This window comes from Struthio camelus, chromosome 7 (assembly GCF_040807025.1).
Source record: "Struthio camelus isolate bStrCam1 chromosome 7, bStrCam1.hap1, whole genome shotgun sequence".
Classification (NCBI taxonomy): Eukaryota; Metazoa; Chordata; class Aves; order Struthioniformes; family Struthionidae; genus Struthio; species Struthio camelus.
Window position 1 is genome coordinate 22,262,920 of NC_090948.1, and position 24,458 is coordinate 22,287,377.

Genomic DNA, 24,458 nt, shown 5'->3' on the forward strand with positions numbered 1-24,458 from the left:
ACAGATGTGCTGACAGCAGTAAAGGCATTTTTGTTTGTGAGCGTAGTTATGGAAGTAGAGCGCGGCATACCCAGTGTGTGGCGCTCTTCCCAAGCTCGGCCCTCTGGAGGCCAGTGACCGTGTGGGTATCTTGGAGAGGTGGGCTGCTTTTGCTTTGTGGGTTTGTTTTGGTTTGGAAGAGTGGGGGGGATTCTCTATTTTGGTTTAAGATTGTTTGTTTGTTTGTTTTTGTTTTTGGTTTGTTTTTAAGGTAATTTTGTAGTCATCTTGGGTTGTTCAGGAAAACTTAAATCTCAGGAGGCAAAAAGAACACACGGTTGTGTTTTGGGAGTGACGCTTGCGTTTGTAGCTCAGAAAATTCCTATTATTTTGGATTTCCAGAAATCAGTCAAATTATTATTTTTGAATTTGCAAGGAGTATCAGTGATGCAGGATGTTTCTCACTGGGACTGGAAAATGTTAACTCTGGTGAGTTATCCTAGTGTGTTCCATAATTTACCTCATTTTTTGGAAAAAAGAAATGTTTATTTTGCACTTAAATTACTTCATCTGTGCTTGTGTTATCTTTTTGTAGCCATTGGGGATAATTATGGCAAACCGTTTTTTCTGCATAATGTAAATACAGATTATAGTGAAAGAACATTCGTAGTAAAGGGAGCAAATTTTTTTCACAAGGCTTTTGGGGCAAGGGAAATATGACAAAGAAAATTCTTTTTGATATTAAAACTTGTTTTAAAAGCTATTTCTAAAAGTGTTATTTTTGTTATCATTTGAAAAAGAGGGATTAGATTTGGGTTTTTTCTTCCGGAAAGAAATGAAAAATACTGATAGAAAGCCTTTTCCCTTGACATTTTTAATGGGAAACAAAATATGTTAATGTTTTTAGTTGGTTCATTGGTATCTCTCATTTTGTTACAGTTAGATGTTCTTCTGACCTGTTTAGCATCTTTCTGCACAACCCAGCCCTCTTCTCCTTGGCCCTGCAGAACACACAGGGAATGCAACATTGCCACCCCAAGCGCTCAGAACATCTGGCTTCTTCCCCCCCAGTCACTGAATGCTATTGAAAATGATACTGTTCATATTTTTTGAGTCTTAATGTGGTGCAACCCACTCCAAAGAGTGTGTGAGTGCCTTGCAGGGAAAATTCAGGAATTTCAGAGCCCCTGCCTTTCCTGGCCTGAGCAGGTCCCAGTGCTTTCCGGGCCACATCAGGGAGATGCTAGGAAAGAGATCCTGGGGTGGATGACCCAGTGGTATTACTCAGGATTGTATTAGCATATATGCTTTTTGGAACTGGCTATTTAAAGAAACTTGGGCAAGCAGAAGCTCTGGTGTCCCTTCTCCTGGGAGCTGTGCCCACAGTGTCTGGCTTGGCTCTGTAGACAGCTCCTCCTCTTTGTCTCCGTTCAGCGTCATGTCATGGCCCCACTACTGACATTGGCTATTATAAGTTTGTCAGTAGAGGGTAAGAGCCAACCCCCATTGTGAAGCCTACCCTGTCTGTAGGTCCCTGGGATCAGAGTTTGGGCAAGGGAGTTCTAGAGTCACCTCAGCGCACAGCTGGTGCTGTCTGGGGAGATGAACGTGGTTCACCCTGCTGGTGCCAAGCGGTGGCTGGGTGAGCTGGGCTGCTCTGCTGAGCCCTGTGCAGGCAGAGCCTGGCCGTCCGCTGGACAGCTGTGTAGTGAGAAGGAGTTTGAGCAGTTCCTACCTTCGGAGTGGGAGACCTGAGGTCGCTCCTCCCCAGCCATTTCTCATGTGCTGCGAGTGAGCAGAGGGCAGGAGGAAGGAGAGGCCTCCTCCAAGTTCACAGGGAGGAACTCTTGGCCACCTTGGCCCGCTCCAGAGGACCACACTCACTCAACTTCTGCAGGTCATCCATGGCAGGAGCATCTATTCCACAAGGATGGGACAGCAGGGGGTAAACACACACTTAGCACTACTCCGTCATTACCAGACAGGCTTCTGTTTGTGGTTTGCTGTTTGCTGAGCTGTCCAATAGCATCAGCATAGAAGCAAATGGATAAAAAGAGCTAGCAGCTCTGCCACTGACTGCGGTCCTTGCAGTAATGTACAAAGATGAAGCCTTAATAGGGGATTGTGCTATTGCTGCGCTGTTGGGTCTAAGGATAATTCTAGTTCATCCTAAGGCTGCTACTCTTCCCTTCCTCCCCCAGCAATTGGGGCTTAGGGAACCAACAGTCACTGTGTTGGTATTATAAAGGGATTGACAACTCTGTGGGTAAGACTCTGCTCATCCGGCAACAGTGAGCCCATCAGAGGGACCATATGGTTTGGTGAGCAGCATGTTGCTCAGATTACCTAGGCCCTTCTCTTTGCTATGTTTGGAGCTTCCGCTGTCACTCTTGTTTGGTGTCCTCCCTTACCAAGGGTAGCTTTGACACACTCACCTATGATGGCTCTTCAGCTGAAAAGTGCAGCATCAGGTCTGAGTTTTACATTGGCCTGAGTAGACTCAGAGAACATGGACAGATACTAAAGCTCCTCAGTCTTCTGGGAATGCATTTAGGAGACTCCCACTACTGAGTGAGTGTGTGGTTGGTTCCTCTGTATGCTCTCCTTAAAGCAGTACCGGTTGTGCTGATATGGGATGGAGGGGGTCTCGTTTGACATTTTCACAGAAGTATGGCATTATTAGTTATCCTTGATAAAGGAGACTGGTCACCAAGGAGAAATTCACTCAACACCTAACCCTTCAGATGGTGCAGCTGCAGGAACACAGCCTTGTAGTAGCTGTGGTGCCAAGGCTATTTGTGGGTTGAGCAGGACCAGCCTCATTGACAACCTTTTCCCTGCTCACCTCTGGGGTGCAGGGGTGTTCTGAGCTTGCAGGGGGCTAGTGTGGAGGCTAGAGTTTGGAAAATGCTCGTACGTGGCTCTCTTGCACATATTGAAATAGCCTATAGAAACCACAGCAGCTAGTGGGGAGTGGGTGAGAGGCTAAGTTAGAGGCTCAGGCAGATTCTCAGCAGTCTCTGCAAAAGGGAACTTTCAAGCCACTCCTCTTGGCCTCATGGATCAAAACTGGGGCTGTTACTGACACCAACAAGTAAGCTGTAAAAGCTCCAATTTGTGTGGAGAGGAAGGTGAGGTGCTTCTCTCAAATGATCTGCTTAGTTGCTGCTTTCAGCAAATCTGTTCCATTTTGCATTTCAGCACATACTCTCACAGGAAATTCTTGGAGGCTTGGTTTACCGAAAACCTCAGCTTAAAAAAAAAAGACATTTTTTTTTTCCCCCAGCAGAATTGCTCTTGTTTACTTTAAGCATTAGAAAGTGATCTCGTTTTTTGTCACTGAAAATTACCTGCAAAGAGAGTGAGAGCATGCACCTGGATTTTGCTGTTACCACAATCCTGCATGCCCATGGGACTTAGAAATAAGCAATGCTTTACCAGTACTATCCTGTAGCAGGCACTTGCAAAGATCTTCTCTGAGAAGGGGGCTAGAAGCAAATTTTTTTTACAATAGTCTGAAAGATGACATTAGCCTTGGTTTTTTTTTTTTTTTTTTCCTCCTTTCCCGAAACTGGAGGGAAAAAGGCTGATGCGCAGCCAAAAATTTAGGACTAGGAACTCCTGGTCATACTGGGAGCCAGGAATTCTAGGTTAATTCAAGTCCTCACCATAGATTCACTCTGTGACTTTGAATAAGTTGCAGAAGCTGGAGTTTTAAATGCTGTCTCCTGTAGTCAGGAGAACATGAGTATTTGGGTTCCTTATTCTGTGGGTCCTTTTCAAAGATATCACTCTTATGTTAGTGTGTGTGTTAGTGCTCAGCAGATCGGATCACCCTCAAATTTGGAGTCACTATAATGTTGACCTTGACCCCTGTGTGCCTCAGTTTTCCCAACTGCAGAATAATCATGAGAACACAGTACTTAACCTTTCTTACAGCTGTGAGGTTTAATTAATGCCTGCCAAGCACATGGGATCCCTCAGATGAAAGGTGGGACACCAAGAAGATAGATTATTAATGACTAGTAATTATTTCCTGGCTGCTGCCCACAGGTGGTCAGCAGTTTGACTACAGCCCACAGGGATGGCAGCAGCTGCCTGTCACTCCTCGCTAGCTGCCCACGTACCAGCGCTATTAGGAGCTCATGCTAATTACTTCTTTTCAAGACCGAGGCCTTTAATAGGCATCCCTGCCACTTGCTTGGAGATGTGTTGTAATTGCCCAAGTAGTAATTGGCAGAGCTACAGGGGGTGCTGGAGAAGCAGCACTGTGCTCCTTCAGAGTGCATTCATCAGAGACCTCTGCCTGGTGCTGGGGCTTTTCTCCCTTTGCTTAGCCTTTCTGGAGCCAATTACCTTCATAAACTGCTGAAAAATTAAAGAGACAGGGGACAGTGCCTGCCACAGTAGGTGATCTCAGTTTGTCACTTTCAGTGAAAATGAGACACATGTAGCACCCGTGTAACTGGTTTTTTTTGTTTATTTTCTTCCTGTGAAGGAGACGAGTATGTGTAAGGCTCAGTCCTACTATAATAGGCACAGTATGGGGAAAAAAAAAGCTCCCTGGTGAGGGGCCAGTGCCCGAATACACAGTTCCCAGGATGTGCCGAGCACTGCAGCTGGAAATGTGTAATCAGTGACTAATGAGTTTCCTGTCCTGCAAGAAGCCCGCATACTGGCATTACCTCTCACTTGTGCTAGGATCATGTTATTTCGGACGTGAAAGAAGAATCCACAAATGGGCTTTTTGGACAGATGCTACCTATCTGCCCCTGGGTGGAATTAGCAGTGTGTCCGCGTCTTTGCAAGCCAGAGGTAAGAGCAACCACAAGAGGCTCTTCTGAAGGATGGCAGCAAACCCTAGGGCTGGTGCTGCTTAACATGGGCTGCAGGACAGAAGCCAGTGGAATTGGGAAATGAAGAAGGATTGGCCTTGTGGTTTAAGACAGTGAGCTGTGACTTTGGAGACCCTGGCTATAACCTCTGTAAGTCACTTCACTTCTGTTGTACTATAGTTCCCCACTGATTAACAGTAGATTCTGGGAGAACAGTAAATTCTGGGAGAGTGAGACTGTGCTTCTAGGAGGATTGTGAAGGCTTCGGAGATGGGCCCCCTGTTCAGTAGACAGGGAGCTCTCCCACTATTCTTAAAATATATGTACCAATTCAGTACTTAGGGTTTTTTTTTTCCCATGGTAAAGGAGCAGGTTCAGCAGATCTCATTTTCAGTGTTTACAGGGAACAGGACTTTGGGATAAGAGCTGGTGACTTAGACCCTTGCTAACTGTGATCTCGATACGGTATGCCTCAAGGGGATAGGTTCTTTCATGTCATTATTGCAGGCTTCCAGGTAGGACTGCATTGCTGCTCTACAACTGAACTTAAGAGTATGATGTGTCTAAGCTATGCAGGCCTAGTTGGGAATCTGTTGACTACCTTTGGGCTTAGGAGGAAGCCTACAACTGAAGGTATATATTTTTGAAAAGACAAACGCACAAATAGAAGTGCAGTTGCATACTAGGACTGCATGTAGAGATCCAGGAGGCACATGGAGACAAATGCTGTGGCCAATACGTTTACTGGTTTCTTGGCCGCACCCTTGGGTCAATGCTAAATAGCCTTGTTTCTTTTGGACTGCTGGGAGCTGTGCAGCCTGCATTTCCTTCTGAGTTGCATAGCAGTCCAGAGCTTAACCTAACCAGCCTTCCCTAGTTCTCTGCTTACATACTACTACTAGTAATTGCACAAGAGGCCATTTACCTGAATTCAGAATTAGTAATGCTGTGACTTCCCTAAGGCTGTCTTAGCTCTAGAAATAAAATGCACTATGCAAGATCTGGGTATTATTGCTATTATTCATACTAAGTTTATTGTCCTGAATGTTAATTAACTAAAGATCAAAAGATATTGTATCTACTTCCTACAGAGGACTTGTAATTCTGGATGTCTCTGTTCTTGTATAAACTACTGTGGTTCATGTTGTGGTACTGGAAGAAAACACAAATCGATCACTGTGTCTGCTGTTGTATGTGTGTAACAGAAGGATGTTACCCAACCTGAAGAGCTTATGATCTATGCCCATTAAGTTACTTAAGATCATGCTGATGTTTATATTCAAAGCAAGATTAAAATCCTCCAGTTTTATGTGCCGGTTTTAGCTTCAGAAGTGCACAGGAACCCCTGCTGGACTTACAAGAGTGTTGTGCCATTGTTTGTGGCAAATTCTTTAGTGGTTTCTGCTGCAATTTAAGATCTTTCTGCCTTCTTTTTTTGCATGTGAAAATATTGCTTCTTTTCTTCTCCTTTTGGGGTTTCTTCTAGGGAATGTAATCACCTAAGTAGAAACTTCAGTCTTCACTGGCTGGTAACTTTCAGGTGTGAGCTCTATGAAACTTTCAAAGTGAAACCTGCAAGAGTGGTGTCCCACCTTACAGCTCTAAAGGCTGGGCTCTTGGAGCAGAGCAGAGCTTCGAGGATCAATGAAAGAAGGTATACTTGTTTCTTTTTGCAGCTGGGAGACTGCTCCCTGTTGATGGTAGGCTGAGGGAAGTGGCAGTGGGGTGCTCATAAAAAAAAAAAAAAAAATTGCCGCTTCAAAACCCAGAGCTGGTACCACATGGGCTGGTTAAACTGTGTAGGGCAAACATGTTAGGGATATATTTGCATAGAGTGGTAGATCTCTATAGTGTACTTGAAATGGGAAGGAGAGTTCAATGCCAGGTCTTGAATGCTTGAATTGCTTCCCTGGTGTATTAGTTCTTAGACATAATAAAGCAGTTGTGCCCCAAGGAGCTCTTCCACTCAACTTAACGTAAAAGCTTTTGGGGGAAGGAGCGGTTTTCTGTGCTTTATGAATATGTCAGCACTGTTATTGAACTGAACGAGTCTTATCCGAAGAGAGCAAAGTCCTTGTGAGATAGCCAAAGAGAGGAACGTGAGAACTGTGGGTTTATCTTCTGCTTGGTCTAGGTAGCAGGAGAACCACTTCAGGCTCAGTCACCCACAGAGGGGTTGGGCATACTTGTATCTCAGTTTACAGACTTCAACACAGAGGGAAAGGAGCAAAGAGGCAGCTTGTCTGTGTGATGGGCCAAGATCTTATGTTTTTGACTGAGGCAAGGAAAAATAAACGTTTTCACCAGAACTCTCTTGAGAGCCTCCAGCATTACCCTATACCCTAGGCATAAAGAGCCTTGTGCTCTTCCTCTGTGCACACCACAATCCCAACTTGCTCCTGAAGAGACAAACAATTCTCTCTGGAAAGCGCGATGACACTTAATTGCAGTTTGAGCAAGATCAGTTATGGTCCTTTGTGGCTTCCTTTGCTTCTTCCACAGCAAGCTGCCAATACCTCAAGGCTAGGCCTGTTGCACCCAGAAAATGTTTGTTTCTCTTGTTGCTATGCTCTGAAAACATCCCCCTTCTAGGTGATGTACAAATGCAAACTCATTTTGCCTGAAAATGCTAAGGGAAAGAGAAAATTTTTTGCAAACCAACCGCTGTATTTTGTATTTTTGTTTTTTCTTGAACCACACTCTCGTTTGGTCAGCATTCAAGTGTGGAAATGTATGGTGCTGTGGTCAAAACAAGGGATGTGAATCATGAGTCCTGAACTTGTAAATGCCAGTTCTGTTTCCAAGTTGCTGGATGACCTTGGGTAGATGACATGACCTGGTAGTGTCTCTCCTCACTTCCTTCCCACTGAGAGCCTGATCCAGAAAAGCTAGCAGCAAAGGATGGTGGTACGTTGTGCTTTATGAGTATAAGCTTAGGTTAGACTCCAGAAAGATATTTCTATCAGTTTTGGATGGGGTTTACTCTAGGGTAGCTGTAATTTGAGATCAGTGGTGAACATAAAGTATGACCGATAGACTTTAGCTTTCTTTATACTCGTTGTCTACTATTTATGTCTACTATACTATTTATGTTCTTTTTGCTACTTTGGCTTTTTTAGGGCTCAGAATAAACAGGCTTTGTTATGGATCTGCACTGTGAGTTACTTCAGCCACAGTCTCAGCAAGGTCCAAGACATGTGATGTTTTGTGCATTCCTGCAGGAGATCTTGTGATTCTGGCCAATCTTTCAGGAGGTGTCTGTAGCCCATTGCTGCAGTTGCCTGCTAAGGCCAGGCTGGAAACAGCGTGCAGCTCCCTGCTGAAGCGAGCTTGATGGAAATTACTTGAGTAGCCCTGTCTTCATGACTATTGGATTCTCTGTGTCACCGGCTGCCTTGTCCTTTCCTCATGTGCCTGTGCTGGAAATGTGGCAGTAGGTGTGTTAGAACTACATTGTAGGGATGTGCTCTGGAGGAGGTTTATTTTGCTGAAGGGTCTAGCTTAAAAGGCAGATTCCCTTGGCTGAGCTAGTCCTTCCTCAGTTTCCTCAATATTGACTGATCTCTCCAGGGTTAAGTACTGGGAACCCACTTCTCTTCAGTGTATGCCTGCACTGGACTTTTAAAGTAAAAGACTAGTGTGCTCCAGAGGATCTATCCCTAATTTTAAGCAGTGATATGCACAGTCATGTGTGAACTGTGGGGTAGTGTCTGCAGATGTGCACGTCTTGGGAACTGATCAGTACTTGATTGTGTTCAAATCTCAGTATTCCGATTGAAGAAGCTATGTAGCCAGGGATATTGCAGCTGTTAACCTTACTGCAGAAGAGATCCTATCTGTATTGCTGTTTCATAGTAGAACTGGATAGCATTTTCCAGATAAGCAGGTTTGGGCCAAAAGAAAAAGAGTTATTTAGTTTATCTGTATATATTTTTGCATGTTGGTGAAATTAGTTAAACTGGAAAAAGTACTCTTTAAAAAGTCTCAATGTTTTCAATTTTTGCTTTGAAGCACTTCAAATTTACCTATTCTGTCCAAAGCTCAGAGAAAAGGTGTGTTTCAAATTGAACAAAATATTTGATTCAAGCCCAAGTGAAATTTATTTTGACTTTTCTTTTTAATCTGAAAAATGAAAACTTTCTGTTGTTGACTTCTCCCTTGACCAGCAAGTGAACCAAAAGATGACTTTTCTTGCTGCTGTAGTGTGTGGTGCTTGCCATCATAGCCTGGCCTGTTCATGAGTTTGCCCTGGTAACCTACCTTTGTCAGCCCCTGAGGGATTCCTTGAACTGGGTTATCACACACTCTGAGACAAAAGAAGAGTTTCTGTGCTCTCTCCTCCCTTCCCCGCCCCTTAAACCCTTCTTCCTCAGCTATTTGGCTGCCATAACTGGGGTGTATGGGTTTCTCCTAAGCTTCTGAAGGGTTTCTTCTCACAGTCCCTTTACCAAGTGAGGCAGAGCCCCAAGTCCTCTCTTAGACAGGAGACTTGGAAACAACAGGAATAAGCGTCTTCTTGAAGATCACACAGAAAACTTCTGTGGCAGAGTGCGAGATTGAATCAAATTCCTTGCCCTGAGCAGCACTCCAAGTGCTGACCTACTAGCCTACTTGACTATCCTGTTCTCCATCCCTCCCTCACCAGGCTACGAATCCCCTGGCCTGGTGAGCTTGACCTGTACCTGAACTTGCCTATTGACATAACTTTCCTTCTGGTGTGTGTGTGTGTGTTGTTTTTTTTTTCCTTTGGCTTGTCTTCAACTTTGTTTTTTAGCTATTTACCTTATTTCCACCCTGCCACGATCATGACTGCATTTTCCAACACGAGAAAACATCAGAGAGTCTACAGGAAAGGGCTGTTTGATGTTAACATAGACAGAGGTCTGTGTGTTCAGCACAAGTCTCGTGGGGTGTCTGCTCGGAGAGCTGAAGTAACATATTGTTCGTGTCGAGGGGGCCAGAAGCGCTGGCAGTTCCTTCTCTGCCATGCCGTTGCTGGCGGACAAAGCCCATGAGCTCTTGGTGCTCCCCTTCACCTCTTCAAGAGGGGCTCACGCATCTCTGCTCCCGGTTTGGCTTTATGGGCAGTGGTATGGGCAAGCTTCAACATCATCATAGTATTAAAGATGCAACCAAGTGCCACCATGGCTAGGGACACTTTTATATCTCAGGGCGTTAATTTTGGCCATGTCTAGGCTAGGCCAACAAGTTGTACTTTTAAATGTGTCAGTAACCCAAGGCATTGCTTAGCTGTGCCTCACTGTTGCCTTGTGCTCTGCTCTTAGTCTGTATGCAACTGTCATCTCTTGTTTGCTACTTAGGCATCAGGTTTTTTTTGAAGCTGGAACTAACTTTCTGTGCTGTGTTTCTCTGGTGCTTCACGCAGTGAGCCTGCGACTGGGGCTTGTGGGTGGCTTAGTTCTATTGATAGAGGAAGAGAAAAGGCATGAGAGTTGCTTTAGAAAGTGTTCTTGCGGACCCTGTGAAGGATCCACGTGTGCCTTTGGTGCTACACTTCTAAATATCACTGCCCCTTCCTATATCAGGGCACGTGTCCTGCTTAAAATCATACTGTGTGATGCTTTTAAAGCTCAGTTCAATTCCTGCTGCAGCGTGAAGCATGTTCAGGGGGCCCAGTAGGTCATGCATCTTGGCAGTACGGCATCGCGCGCACTGGGCGGTAAACAGTTTGCTGCTGCCTCTGGGATGATCCTTGTGCATTTGCATTCATCTCTCTGTAATTTTCTATTTGAACTCTCAGGTGTACCTAGGGCCATTATAGGGCCCCCACTGTGACGGTATGTGAGGGATTCATAACCCCCAATGTAGTGATTTTCCTCCCCTCCAATAACTCAGTAACTCCATGATAAAAGGAGGGACTGGAAGTGATCTCAGTTTACCTGTAAAGGGGCCAGATAATACACGGTTAAAGAAAGGGATGAACTGAATTTCCTTTTTAAAAAGTAGTGCTAAAGAAAACAATAATTATATTCTCATTGTTGGATACTAATACTTTATTTAGTGGACCTAAATTTTAAAATTCTTCTCTCTTCAATCAATGCCTTTTTCTCTTAGCTGTTCCTAGTTTTGGATTGCCATCGTTTTAGGTGTTAATTCTGAGCTGCCAAATAGATCCCAAGAAAATAATTATTGACAAGGAAAGACTTATTAAACTTGAAAATATTTAAAGAGCTGAACTCTAGACTCACATGCAAACAAATATTTTATGGTGATTATAATTAATGTTTTGATTGACACCTAATAACTGAAAATGGATATATAAAAAAATGAATTGCAAATTAACGAACTAAGTCATTAACAAAGCGTAAACTACAATATGATGATTATGATGATTAATATTAAATAATATAACTGTAAACACAAATGATGTATTTACTGAAAGCATGGCCAGCTGCCAAACTGCTGCTATAGGAATCTCTCACATTTCCAGTACTTTATCCTTCAGCACAAAAGCAATGTCTCAGTTGCAAATGTAAGAGTAAAAGTTAGTAAAAGGTATTTGGATATGCCTGAAAACCAGGCAGGCTTGGGTTTTATGTGACAAACTGTTTCAGTGGCTTACTAATTTCTAGCCTGTATGCTGCAGGGTAATCAGTGCAATTCCCAGGAAATCAGTGAAGGTTTTAATGAGCCGTGACATGTTCAGCACACAGGCAGCACGAAGCAAGGCAGTGCGAGGAAGCGTTTGGTGAAGGTTGATTCATGTAGATCCTGGCTCCTTAGGAGCCAGCTGCTAATCCTGATACCAGCCCAAGGAACCTGAACAGTGAGAGCTCTACGTCTCCTTGGATCAGTTCTTTCTCTTTAAAATTACTGTATCCATAATCTGCCTCATTCATAAATAAATCTGGTAAGCAAGCTTCTCATACTGTTGCTGTTTTAGGATACTCAGTTTAGGTACATCTGCTAAAATTATTTTGTTCTTCTAATCACTGTCCTCTGAATTTTCCAAGATTTCAGCTTTCACAAAAGTCAAAGTGGACGTGACCCAAACTTGTTGACCACAAAAGCTTTGATACTCCATTGGTTTCTGGGTGGTTGGATCAAAACCTTCACTCAGCTGAACTGATTCTGACTTTCTGTATAGGCTAGCTCTCAAATATCTTCTTTTGCCTTGTGGTTTGAAGTTTCATTATTAGTTTTATTTCTATTACACCTTTTGATTTGTAGATAGCATAAAAGGTTAACTCTGTTCTTTTGAGTTGTAGAACTCCATTTTCACATTGAACTACCAACAGATTTTTAGGCAGTGAAGCTAAATGCTGACAAACCATGCTTATAGCAAACCGTAGCAGAATCATCCTAGATAAAAGCCAGTGATGTTGATAAAATGAAACTGGGGAGAAATTTGACTCCAGTCATTTGACCCTGAAGACATTATATTAATCTCAGATTATTTCAGTGCCCTAAAATTAATACGTTTGGGAGCTACTTTGATTTTTTTTTTTTTTTTTTGGTGGTCCAGTGTTTTGGACCACTATGTGAAGAACCCTAAAATTTCTTTGTATTTCAGAGTGCTCAAACTTTAGAGGAATTATTTTATTTTAATTCATTCTAAAATTTAAAGATAAGTATCATATTCCTGCGAAGTCAAAGGCCAAGAGAAATTACAGTGAAAATTTAAGTGAAGCCAGTTCTTCCTCAGTCAAGTGTCCTTCTCTGGTAGTTAGAATTGCCGCACTGAGATTCCATAAGCAAAAGTTACAGTGAACAGAAACTGAGGCAAAATTTGTAAGGGGAAGGATATATTTTATTAGGTCAACTAATACTGCTGAAACAAAGAAACAAACAGGCTTTTGTGTGCACAAATACTCTGGCATGCACAGAGGTGAGGCTGAATTTGATTTTTGTTAAACAAATTCCAGGATGTGCATTAAAAAGAATGGAGCAAGGTGACAGCTACTGGCAGATGCGGTGGATTTTTAAAATTCTTTTTGCTGAAGTGCTCTTGGTGTCTTGGGTGAAGAGGCTTGCTGCCCATGGCACTGTCTTTGAATTGCCTGGTTTCCTTGAAGAGAGTTGTTCCTTTCTATTGAGGACTTGCTGAGTAGCAGATACGAAAAATTTTTCGGGAACAAGTGCTGGGGAAAGATGTACTGAGCATTATGATGAAAATAGCCTAGAAATAAGTTGTAGAGGTTTTCAAGAAGTTCCTCCCTTCCTTCCCGCCTTAAACCACACACAAAAACACATCCTAGGTGGTCGAGCAGGCATTGCCTAGAAGTACAAAGTGCCTGAATTACACATGTGATCATTACACTGGGATAAAAGCTGGACTCAGGGCAGGGGCAGATCCTGCTGCTTCAGTATTTGTACCTTTTGAAAAGCCAATTTGGCAAGCGGCGTAGCAAGAGCCTAACAAGTGGATGGACATATGGGGAGGCAAAATAATTGTGCAGCAGGGAGAGTGTGCAGATGTGAGCTGGAGGGAGGGCGTACCTCCATATGGTGCTGCGCTGACCTTCAGGCAGTGCCTGAATGACAGTACGCGGCGCGGGTCACGCCGACGGGGGATGCTGCGCCGTGTGCGGGGCCAAAACCGGGCAGGACTGGATTTACGCAGATCATCTGCTTCCTAGAAAACAATAAAGCAGCTACTGACAGCTGTTGTGCCCAAGATCACTGTGGCATTACTGCGTCTTGCAACACAGACACTTTCCCTAAGAGACTTCGTGCGCACCATCCTTCAGGAGAAAATAATACTGTTGCCGCTGATAAGTGGTGGTGGCTCTCAATCTGTGTTAATCACTTGTGTTGATTAGCGTGGTGAGAGCATAGGGTGCAGGATACCTTTGGAATAATATCTTAGTATTTCTGTCCGTGTTTTACACAGTTTAAGTGAATTTATGTGCATCTGGGGAGGAAATTACTTAATGCTTTCAAACAGAGTATTAAAAATCCTGTGCTTACTTTAAGAAACAGAATGATTATTTGAGAAACTTGCGTGTGTGTTTCTTTTTTTTTTTTTTTAATTAACCCCAGAGGAGTGTGCGTTAAAGCAGAATAGATGTGACATTCTCTTATAAGGAATGCTATGAGCACAGAGCTTTAGTCTTCAACCTGGAAATCTTTTGAAGAAAGACACTAGATAAGTTCAAAGTACAGCTTGTGATTTATAATCATTTGCAACTCCCTCTCCCTATTGGCTGTTAATCCTAACACTAGCTAAGAGTTCGGCCTTGATTTATTAATGGCTGCGTGAAGTGCTCTGAAGAATTTACTCCAGTATTCACCAGTAAGTTGTTGATAAATGAGATTGGAGGCTAACACCAATAATCTTTTGTGGGGAAGTGTCACTTCATATACATCGATCATCTAAGCCTCTATCTGTCAGACTCTCCCAATGCAACCGTATTTTTCATGACACAATGCAGCGCATGGCCTTTAAATTACCCATCTGTCTGACAAATCAGTGAGTGTGGCAGAAACTGGCAGCAGTTTGACGTCGCCTATCACTTTAACTGAAGTGAAAGTAATGCAAACAGATTTATGGGATCCCCTTTGATTATAGACTATGAATATATTTGAGATTGATGGTTGGGGCAAAAGTACCAGCATTGAGTTTGTACCTTTACATTTACTATGAGGGAGATTGTTCTGTTTTATAGCTTCTTTTTCTTTTTCTGTTCCCCTTATTTAGGCCCTCCTCTGAATACCATCATCAATTTTTTTATTTATTTTTTGTCCTGGATGATTAGTTAGCTCCTCTAAATTCATAGCCTTAGAAATATCAAGGCTGAGTTTTCTTAAATGTTATTTGCAGAATAGCTGCTAAACAATTCTGTAGTGTTCACTGCAGAGGAATCAATACTGCTGACTTTCCCAGGTAGCCTAAAGTGTACTTTGAATAAAAGGGAATGTAGCAGAAGACAAACGGCTGCTTTGTACAGACAGGGATGGCTCCTCACTGCAGCTGTGGCGCAGGGCTTGCGTCCTGTGACAGAGCAGAGCAAAGCACTGGCTTGACTTCTGACCTGATGGTTCATCTTTGTTGCAGAAGTAACCAGGATCTTACTTGACTTTTGCTCCGTGATGCCTCCATACACAGATGCTCTAGCCCCAATATAGTGTTGCTTTGAACCTGGTTCATAAGCTAAGACCTCTGTAGCAAGCTCACCCCTTTAGGAAGGGGATTTTATCCTTCTTTTTGAGGCAGCTGTTTGAGAGTAGTGGTAAATTTATGATGGTGGAAGCTGGGACTGAGAACTGCTGAGTAAGTCTCCTGTACGGGCAGCAACATATCCATTCAACAGCTCTTGACTGCAGCTGAGTTCTTGGTGCTCTGCACCATCCAATCCAAGTAAGTGGCAGGGTGGTACCCTTTGGATGTTAGTACACTTGTTGAATTGTTTTCTGAGCTTTCTGGAGCTTTCACAAGCATCTCTTGATATGTAGCAGAAATAGCTCCGTTTGCCTTTCTTCAGAGGGGTCATAAACTTAAGTGATGTACTTATTTTTAAGGAACGGTTTTCATAAACAAAGCTACAGGCACCGGAAGTCACTTAATAAAGCACATAGTTGTGGTGTGAGCTGTCATGGCTTTTACCTGGATTCCAGGGGAACTTGTGATGTGAGGGGTTGCCACAGAAACTCAGCCCTTTCCCAGAACACCTTCAGACTTTCTTTGTGCCAGGCAGCACTGAGCTAGCAGCAATTTTCTGTTACTGGTGTGGGGACTTGTATCTCCATGTTATTGCAGCCATTCGAAGTTGCAGAGATCAGTCTGGAGCTGCTTAACCCTGAGGGAAACTTTTCTAAATCTGGAGTCCCGCTCCTTTGCTTTACCTGGAGGATGCTGGCATAACTCTGGGCTGAATCAGGTTTGTTGTTTCCAGTGGGCAACCTAAGCCTCTGCCCAGCGCATGGCTATGCAGGTCTCTTTAAACAGTGTAAGGAAGGTGCCGTCTAGGACAGATACCAAACAACATTTTTCCTTTTCCCCATCTATTGTTTGTGCTGGAAAGAAACAAACAGGTCACATTCTCCTCTATGCTAAACTGCAGAGAGCATTTTTTATTAGGGTGATTTTTGCGTGGAACAAAGCCGACCTGCTGCACAGAGGGAAGGGGTGATGGCAAATGGAGTTCATCACTAACAGACAGACACTTCCCAGCCCACAGTCACTTATTTGGAAACTACATCCCAGCAGAGATGAGCAAAAATACAGCCGTTGCATATGCTTTTGGATAAGTAGATGGGAGCTGTGGATAACCCTTCAGATACAGAATAGCACTGATCTGTGAAATGCTGCTGTATTTAAAAAAAAAAAAAAAAAAGGGGGGGGGAGGAGGGGGAATTGAGACTGGTGGGATTAGCTGATTCATCAGGTGTTTGAAGGCTCCACTAAAGGGGCTGTTGGCAGTGTTACTCCTGAGTTTTTCAGACAGCCTTCCTCTCCAGCCTTTATATGTGATGATGAAAGGCCTTTCTGACTTTCAGGTGCACAGGCTTCTGCTAACGTGACACGTGGCATGTTAGTCATGTTGTTGTATAATGTCTTCTTCCATCTCTGCTGTGCAAGGAGATGGAGACGGTGGTGCCAAGCATTGCATTTGCACACGCAAGCTTTTGTGTGTGGAGGATCTCATGCGCGCCTCCACAGCAACAGCAGGATGCTTTGTAACAAAACCTAGCGGCCTTGGGGAGGAACAAGTAGAGCCGACAGCAGAGATCTAAGTACCTGACCGGGGTTGCTATGTAGGATTTGAAGTGCCCAGCAGCCTCTGGCTGCTCCCCCCAGGAAAGGCTAGGTGGACCCAGGGTGTATCTGTCCCTCTATCTGTCTGGAACCTGGCTAATGAAACCTCTGCAAAGCTGTGTTTTGGTTGAAGGAAGCTCTGATGTGTTTGCATTGAGTCCCTGGTTGAGTAGGACATCCCCAGGGCTTGCTCTTATTTCAAACCAAGGCTTCTCCTGCTTAAAATCTCCACCTGCAGTTCTCCTACCACATCCTACCTGCTTGCATCCTGCCTCTATTCCAAAATTGGAGAGCCCAAGTCCCACACCTTGTTCGTATTTGTGGGAACAACAGAGAAGCCACATCTACCTTTGGAGCACAGAACGTACTATGCCAGTCTGGTGTTTGCAGTGTGGACATCACGTAGACTAGCATCGTTGTGGAAAGGAAAGCTACAGATGGAGCTACAGACTCCGTCTGTAGTAGTATTGTTCCACTGATATAGTTCTGTCTCTGCTATGAGGTTTTTTCCTTGTCAGTCAGGGATCTTGCCAAGACTGGCAGGGCTCTGTTGTGAAGTTGTGGCTTTAGTCTCATTCTGCATAGCTCCAGTAGCAGAGCAGAGGGCAAACGTGAGCAATGTCACACTGGGCTCCCTTTTTGCTTAAACCAGTCCTAGGCTATTATTTATAGGCAGCAACTCTGAAACCCAAGGAAAGCGTTGCCTTCTAGTGTTGACCTTTAATACAGCATGGTCTGAATGTCATGTCTAGGACCCAGGGAGTGATACTGGATGAAAATCTCTAAGTGCAGTCTGACCCTTCTGCTTACAGCCCCTTTGGCTAATTGCTAATGAGTCAAAACAGACTTTTGTAATGAATAATGACTTTTTCTTTATCTCCAGGGAAGATGCATAAACTTCACTCGTGTGAAATCAGATGGGACCTCTGCTCCTTACAGCCCACCTCCGAAGCTTCCAAGGCGTGATGATATTCCTCTTAACAATGCTCCGAGAAGTCCTTCTCCTCCTGTGTCTCTGCAGCCTCCTTCTAGGCAGCCGCCTCCTGGACCACCCCCATCCCGAGCCCCTCCTGGACCTCCCCCCTCACGTCCGCCCCCCCAGCCCATTGCTTAGAGTGTGGCAAAACCCTGATTGACAAAACATGTCTCTTTGCTGAACACAGCATATTTATTGAGTATTGGTTTACAGTTAAAGATATCAGAATTTGTTGCTGGTCAGCAAAAAAAAAAAGAAGAAAAAAAAAAAAAGGAAAATTGCCAAGTGTCAATTTTAATGTATGAATATATTTATACCACACTTGCTGAGTAAACATTCAGTGGATAGATTCAGAGCTATGGGAAATAGAAACAAACCAAAATGATCATCTAGATACAGTTGCAGCTTTAGTATGTATACATCTGAAGATCTTTTTACATATGACATTTGTCTGACTTGGTATGTCAGATCATACACTAATAACTTTAGCCAGATACATGCGCATCAGTTGTTTTGGTAGCTGTCACCTGCAAGTTTGTTTAACATAGTTCATTGAAGAATTTGCTTTTTTTTCTCCCAACAGTACTGCATCCAGATGTTAACATGGAGCAATAATTGCAAAGATAACTTTCTGCCCTTGATTCTGCAGGTGGAATTTCCATGAAAATTTAAATTAATGAGGTAAAATGAGATTATGTGCCAATGATCTAGCTTTAATAGTCTGTCATAGAGGAGTATCTTTTTGTCCTGAGGAAAATCAGTATTGAACCTGCTATCTCTGTGTATAGTTCATAGAGTAGTTATTGAAAGTCAGATGTTAGTTCTAGAAATCCAAACCCTGAACAAGACCTGGGTTTACATTTGTCCAAATTTCAGTAGCATTTAGAGCAAAATATTTTGGGTCAGTGTTCAGTTTTCATTTGCACAAAACATGCTCCAAAATGGAAGAAAAACATATGTAACTTAAGCATGACTGCTACCATATGCAAACAGCACCTGTTTTATATATATATATATATCAGGAGCATACAGGAATCAATTCCATTGCCATTTAATCATTGAGAATTTTCCTTCTGATTTCTTGATCCTCTTGTGGTTCAAATATGAACCCCCCAATGAATATCTTTCTTTAGATAGCCCAGATCCCACTAACATGTAACCTTGCAGTCTACCTGTGGAAGAGGGTGACACAGAGTGTTGTGTCAATGTTAACTTTTCCCCTGTTCTCTGTGATGTTTGGCTGGGGGCCTCCCAAACATTGGGACTACTTGCTGATGATCTTAATTGTGTGCCATGCAAAAGTGATGTGAGCACCCACATAGAGGTGGGAATTTATGACGCGGGACTGTGGGACAGCCCATGAATTGTGTTTGCTAAGTGACACCTGAGTGGGTTGCACCCAGATCATTCCCTAGTGAATCAGAGTAACACCCAAGCTTGTTTTTTTTCTCTTCTCACCAATTAGATGGTATTGGAGAGGGTGGCTGCAGCTCTGTGTGCTGGTTAGCAGTGTCACTTGACTGTGTTACTAGGACAGTTGTAGAAACTTTGTCTATGCTGTGTTACGACACAGCATTTACTTATCTCTCCATCTCTGTGTAGGTGTGGGTGTACAGCACATCACGCTAGTTATTGGCATGTAACTCAAAGATAAAACACTAATTGTATCATGCAGTTACTCCAGGTTTAAGGCCTCTTCATGCTGTTGCTACAGGAATATGAAGTTGTGCTGGTACAGATAGGAATCAGGCTTACTACTTCCACTGGAAGTCCCATGTGCAGAATGCAATACCAAGCTCTCATCAGTCTATGCTGATCGCTGTGACATGCCGCGTGTATGCAGCTGGGGCTGTTAAAGATTAAATTCAGAAGAACCACAGAGTCTCCTCCTCCTCCTCTTACGCTGCTCTGCTCTCTTGAGTTATGCTCTTACCTCATGTATATTGGTGCAGGTAGTGGAATCACACTCACTGGTGCCAGCTGGCCTTGGAGCTGTTCTTGATTAAGGCCTGGGCCAGCAAAGCACTTCTGCATGCGTTAAAATGTCCTGCAGGTCAAGAGGAAAACATCCTTATGCCCAAGTACTTTGCTGACCTGTGACTTCTTCGTGATCGGAAAGGATAATTGGGATGTACTCAGCCCTATCCTCATTCTTTTTAGTCACTTGAACGGGGTCTGCATAATCTGGTCCATAAGAATGGATTTCTGTTGGGAGGAGAAGTGTGTGTTTTTGTGCGGGAACCGTGTAGGTTTCTCTTTGGTTTCTCTTCCTTTACAAAATTTGCTCGGAGAGTAGCACTCCCATGAATGGAAAGGCCTTTTGCAGCCAGTGCAACACTTGGTCAGTCATCACTTGCTTATCTCTATTCCTTTCATTCGAAAGGTTAAAACTAAAATGCGTCCAGTTTTTCATTGCAGTTCTGCTGAAGCTCCGCTTCTGACACCAGTGAAAGTAACTGGATTGTTCCAGGGAGGGGACAGGGACCTGGACGTGGGGGAAGGTGCTTTGCAAGCAGAGATCATTATCTCATCTTATTGTGATCATATGGAAGCCTACATAAAATAAACTTGCTAGGTCTGAGCCCTGTTCTCATGCATGCATGCAGTTGACCCTGACAGTCTCTCATGTTGGCAATCTAAGAAAAATTAGGCAATAAATTCTAGCCAGGAATTGAGGTGGCAGAGGGTAATAAATCCCCCTGCCAGGGTAAAAAATGTCTTATGAGATTCAGCTGCCTGTAGGAATAGGCAGACCTCTGCTATATCTGTGCTATATGTATGTATAGAATACCATCTTAGATGCCAAGTCTTTCATCAGCAGGCAGGGATGGGTTTGACACAATGGTGAAGCTCACAAATGGTGGTAAGGAGCCAGTAACACAAAGCGAAAATTTGTTTACAAAATTAGTAACTGCTAATAAAGTTGAATTGATGGATCAAGAGTAAACTTGAGCAAATGAAAAAAAGCCTGTAGGCCAGCTTCTGTCTTGTCTTGGTCCTGTGTGGTTCTCAAGGGGAGTCAGTAGAGACCTCTTGCTGCAGATTTGCACTGTTGTTAAATGCAAATGCAAATCTCACCTTCAGTGAGAATAGAGGTGTTGACTTGGGAAGGGCTTGTCACAATCAAACATTCAGCGTGCCTGTTGTTTCTAGTTGAGGTGAATTTTCTTCTTTTCTAGAATATGTCTTATCTTGCAGAGATAGCAGTTACTAACAATTTCTGTGTAACTTGTTAAGTACAGCAGAGGCAGTAAGTAATGTGATTTGGGGTTCCAGGTAATTAGGTCCATATATGATAGAGTAGGAAGCACCGCAGAGTTGAAAATTACGTTCGGTGTAAATGGAGCTTTCAGCATCCTCACTATACGAAATTAGGCAGCTGGTGTATAACTCAAGTTTTTCCTGCAGCTTCTGCAATGGGAGCACTGCAGGTTTAGGTTATAGTCTGTAGGTAAAGTGGGAAGAAGAGAAAGTGAAACAGACTGACTTGCCTTTGCAAAGTGAGTGGGGCAGTGAATACACTGCACTGGCTACAGAAAGGCCTTCTGGCTTTGTAAACGTGTGTCCGTTTGTAGTGATCTCAGGCACTATAACAATGCAAAGGAGAAACTGGTGGCTATTGTATAGTCTACTGAGCTTGATCCTCACCTGGTGTAAATTAACATAGGCCAACCAAAGTCAAGGCTAGCGTCTGTCAGCTGAGGACTGGCTCATAATAAATGAAGGGACAAAATCCCTCTAACTGGCTCGATGTTTGAATGTGTTTGTTTTGGTATGCTTGTCGGCCAGTTGTGATTACAATAGTTGCACTGCTAAAAAATGTTCTCATGTGGGATTATTCCCCGGTATTTTCAAGCTCATAAGCGTCATTTGAAACCTGCAGAAAGTTAGTATCTAATGTTTTGCCTCATCCAAGTGAAAAACAAGGATTCGGGGGACCTTTGGCTCACACTTAGCACAAATGTGAAAAGACACAAGGTGCAAAGCAGCAGGGAGCAAAAACCCCATGTGATTAAAGCTGATACAGAACCACATTGATCAAAGCATGTTCATGGCCATCTTTCAACCTCAGTGCATGTATTGCCATCTGTGGGAGTTGGCTGCAGAGCAGACGGCCCCTGTTAAAAGGAGAAGAAAAAAAAAGAATCAGCTCCTCATCTGAATGAGCGCGTATAACAGTGAATGACATTATTTCATGAACTGTACCAGTTCAAATGCATGTGCACCTGGTGCTCCTAATGCTTTTTACTCCTGTTGGTCTTTAGACAACATGATCAGTAATAGGCTTTCTCTCTTAAATGTTTGCTGTTTTGATTGTTGTTATTTTGTTTTTGTTTTTGTTTTAAAAACACAACATTTCACTGAGAAAACAGCCCTACTTCTGTAAATATAGAGTTTAATTTGGAGGAGACAGCACACTTCTGGATGTTACTGCTGGACAGTTATTTATTAAAAGGGGCTTAAGGTGAATAAATACAGGCGGCTCAGGATACATGCATGCAAGTGTGATAATGCAGCATAGCATTTTCAGTTCTCTGTAGTTTTGGGGGAAGGGGAATTTTAGGGTCATCCTAGTATGTTTAGAAGTTTGTTACTGATCTGATACTTTTGAATAATGCAGTAGAGATTTGTAACATTTAAGTGCTTGAACAGATGTGTAGATTATGATAGATTTTCATTTCGGGGGGTAGTGGAGGAAAAACTTTTTTTAGTTTTTAAAGGAAAAAAAACGTACTGTACTAAACTTTTCTAGAAAATGTTTATATTTTCAGAAATAGTGGGGATGTGGGCTCATAGGCAGCCAGGGCATGGAGATGAGGGACAGAGGAAGCAGTTAGATTATTGAAGGTCAAGGAAGTTTTACATGGGGGTATGGGTTTGTTACTGGTACATGTGGTACAAGTTTCTGTAACTAACATGCAGCTTCCATGTTATAGTTGTATAACCTTTATGCATTTTAAGCGCCTGCTCCATTTTTCTGAGAAAACCTTGCAAATGTAATACCTGCATGAAAATGTGGGAGGTGTAGCCAACGTCTTATAATCCAACATAATGTAGTCTTAATGGATTCAAAATGAACAATAAAAATACTTACTGGTTAAATATTACAGAGAATTTCATTCTAAGGGTCATTTTGAGAGGGCACAAGAGTGTTTGAAACCTGTTTCTCATTAGCTCAGCCATCCTATGGTCAGAAGGAGAACATGGAGTCGGGCTGCCAGAGTTGCTACTGACTCATTACTTGACTCGGGACAGGGTACGTTGTGTGCCTCAGTTTCCCTGTTTCTAGCATGAGAATTTCAATCCTTGCTTATTCAAAAGGAAGGTATCATTTGTTGGAAACCCCTTTTGATCTCAGGTAACTGGGTAGAAACGCTGAGTAATTTCCACTGGAGTTGGTGCTCGAACATTGCTTAATACACGGGGCAGGATCTGAGCAGTATTGCTACTATCTTGAAGACTTAAGAACAGAATAGAAACAACACGTAGAAGCAACAAAGTAAAAAGCCAAGCAAGATGAGATGCTGGAGCTTGTCTTTAGCAAGGAGCAAGTTCTATGGCCAATCCTACAGCTATAAAATCATTGGAGACACCAGGCACTAACCAAGGTCTGGATATCATCTGTACTTAAACACAATTACTGATTTTTAGGAGTCTTGCCTGCAGGACACAGGACTTGATCCTAAAATCCCTTCTCACTCATGTTCCCTGAAGCTATTTTTTCCTCCCTGCCTGCTGGGAATGCTTCCTCTGTATCTCTTTGAGCTTGATTTTGGAAGGCGAGGGGAAGAGGGTGGCCTGGTGGAAACATATTGCAAGCAAGGAGGTCAGGAAGGGTAAGCCACAAAAATCCCCAACCCTAGCAGGCTGCAATTATGGGCAGTCAAGGCTGTTGCAAAGCTGCTGAGCTGTGCTTTGTGCGCAGTCTGTGCAGCATGGCAGCCGCAGCCCCATGGGCAAGGGGAGAGGGAGCTGGTCCTTGCACATGTGCAGCCTGCCGAGCCCATGGGAGCCCTGCCCGGGAGGGGCCACGAGTCACAGTGGCACTAAGGACTTCAGCCACTTCCTTCACAGCTGGAGAGGGAAAAAGGCTTCTCTTGCTTTGCTGCTAGCAAAAGACTGTGCATGGGGGTAACTGCACTTTTGATCCAATCCCGCTTCGCCTTCCTGCATCTGTGAAAGCAGCACAGAGCTGGCAGCCGGCTGGGAATAGGGGGCTCTCTGGGCCAGGCCAGAGTCCTATTCCTATCCGTGACTCCTCTGCTTTATAAAGGAGCTGAGATGGGAAAGGTCAGTCAAGCGCAGGTTCGTGTCCCTCTAGAGCCTGACTCTGCTTTCTGCAAATATGGTGGGCACTGATTTGGGAGTCTGGTTGCTGCATCATGTCCTCATGTCAAAGCTGAGGCAGGTGGTGGCTGAGCCTGGCACCCACCTCCCTCTGGCTGCTCCCACTTGTGATGTAGTTAATGGGAGCTGATAGCCTTTGCCCTCGGGAGCTGTGTTCCTCCTTCCATGGGACCTGGGATCTTTGTCCCTGACAAAGAGCTGGATGCTCTCATACTCTTCTGATCAAGCTGACAACAAGACAATACTCACCCAGAATGGTTTTGTGGCCTTCGCTCTTTTTTGTTACTCCATCTGGTCCTTACGGGAAAGGCAGGCTAGGGCTCTCCAAAGAGATCAGATAAACAAAAGCTGTCCTGGAGCCAAGGCTCTGGGCATTTTTGTTCTGCGTTAACAAAAACCCGACACTGGCTGCAGCTGTGGCTAGTTAGGATTATGCATGCTTGAGACAACAGAATTCAGATATGACCTGAACTTCCCCAGAGACTGGGAATGTGCAGATCTGGGGCTGTGGTTACGGGCAGGTCTATAAATAGCTGGTAATGCTGATTTAGCACCTTTCATCAAACGTACTTTACAGTCTCAGGAGTGGCATTTATATGTG

The 24,458-nt window shown here is 43.6% G+C and overlaps 1 protein-coding gene across 2 annotated transcripts in view; it reads left to right on the plus strand.

Moving 5' to 3' along the window:
- Positions 1 to 17,674, plus strand: part of ANTXRL (ANTXR like) — a 61,560-nt gene extending 43,886 nt beyond the window's left edge. For both annotated transcript variants that reach the window (XM_009677879.2, XM_068950213.1), the window contains one exon: positions 17,417 to 17,674. In XM_009677879.2, the coding sequence (XP_009676174.1) occupies positions 17,417 to 17,647 (231 nt within the window). In that variant the 3' untranslated portion in view covers positions 17,648 to 17,674. The remainder of the gene's footprint in view (positions 1 to 17,416) is intronic.
- The last annotated feature ends 6,784 nt before the right edge of the window (positions 17,675 to 24,458 follow it).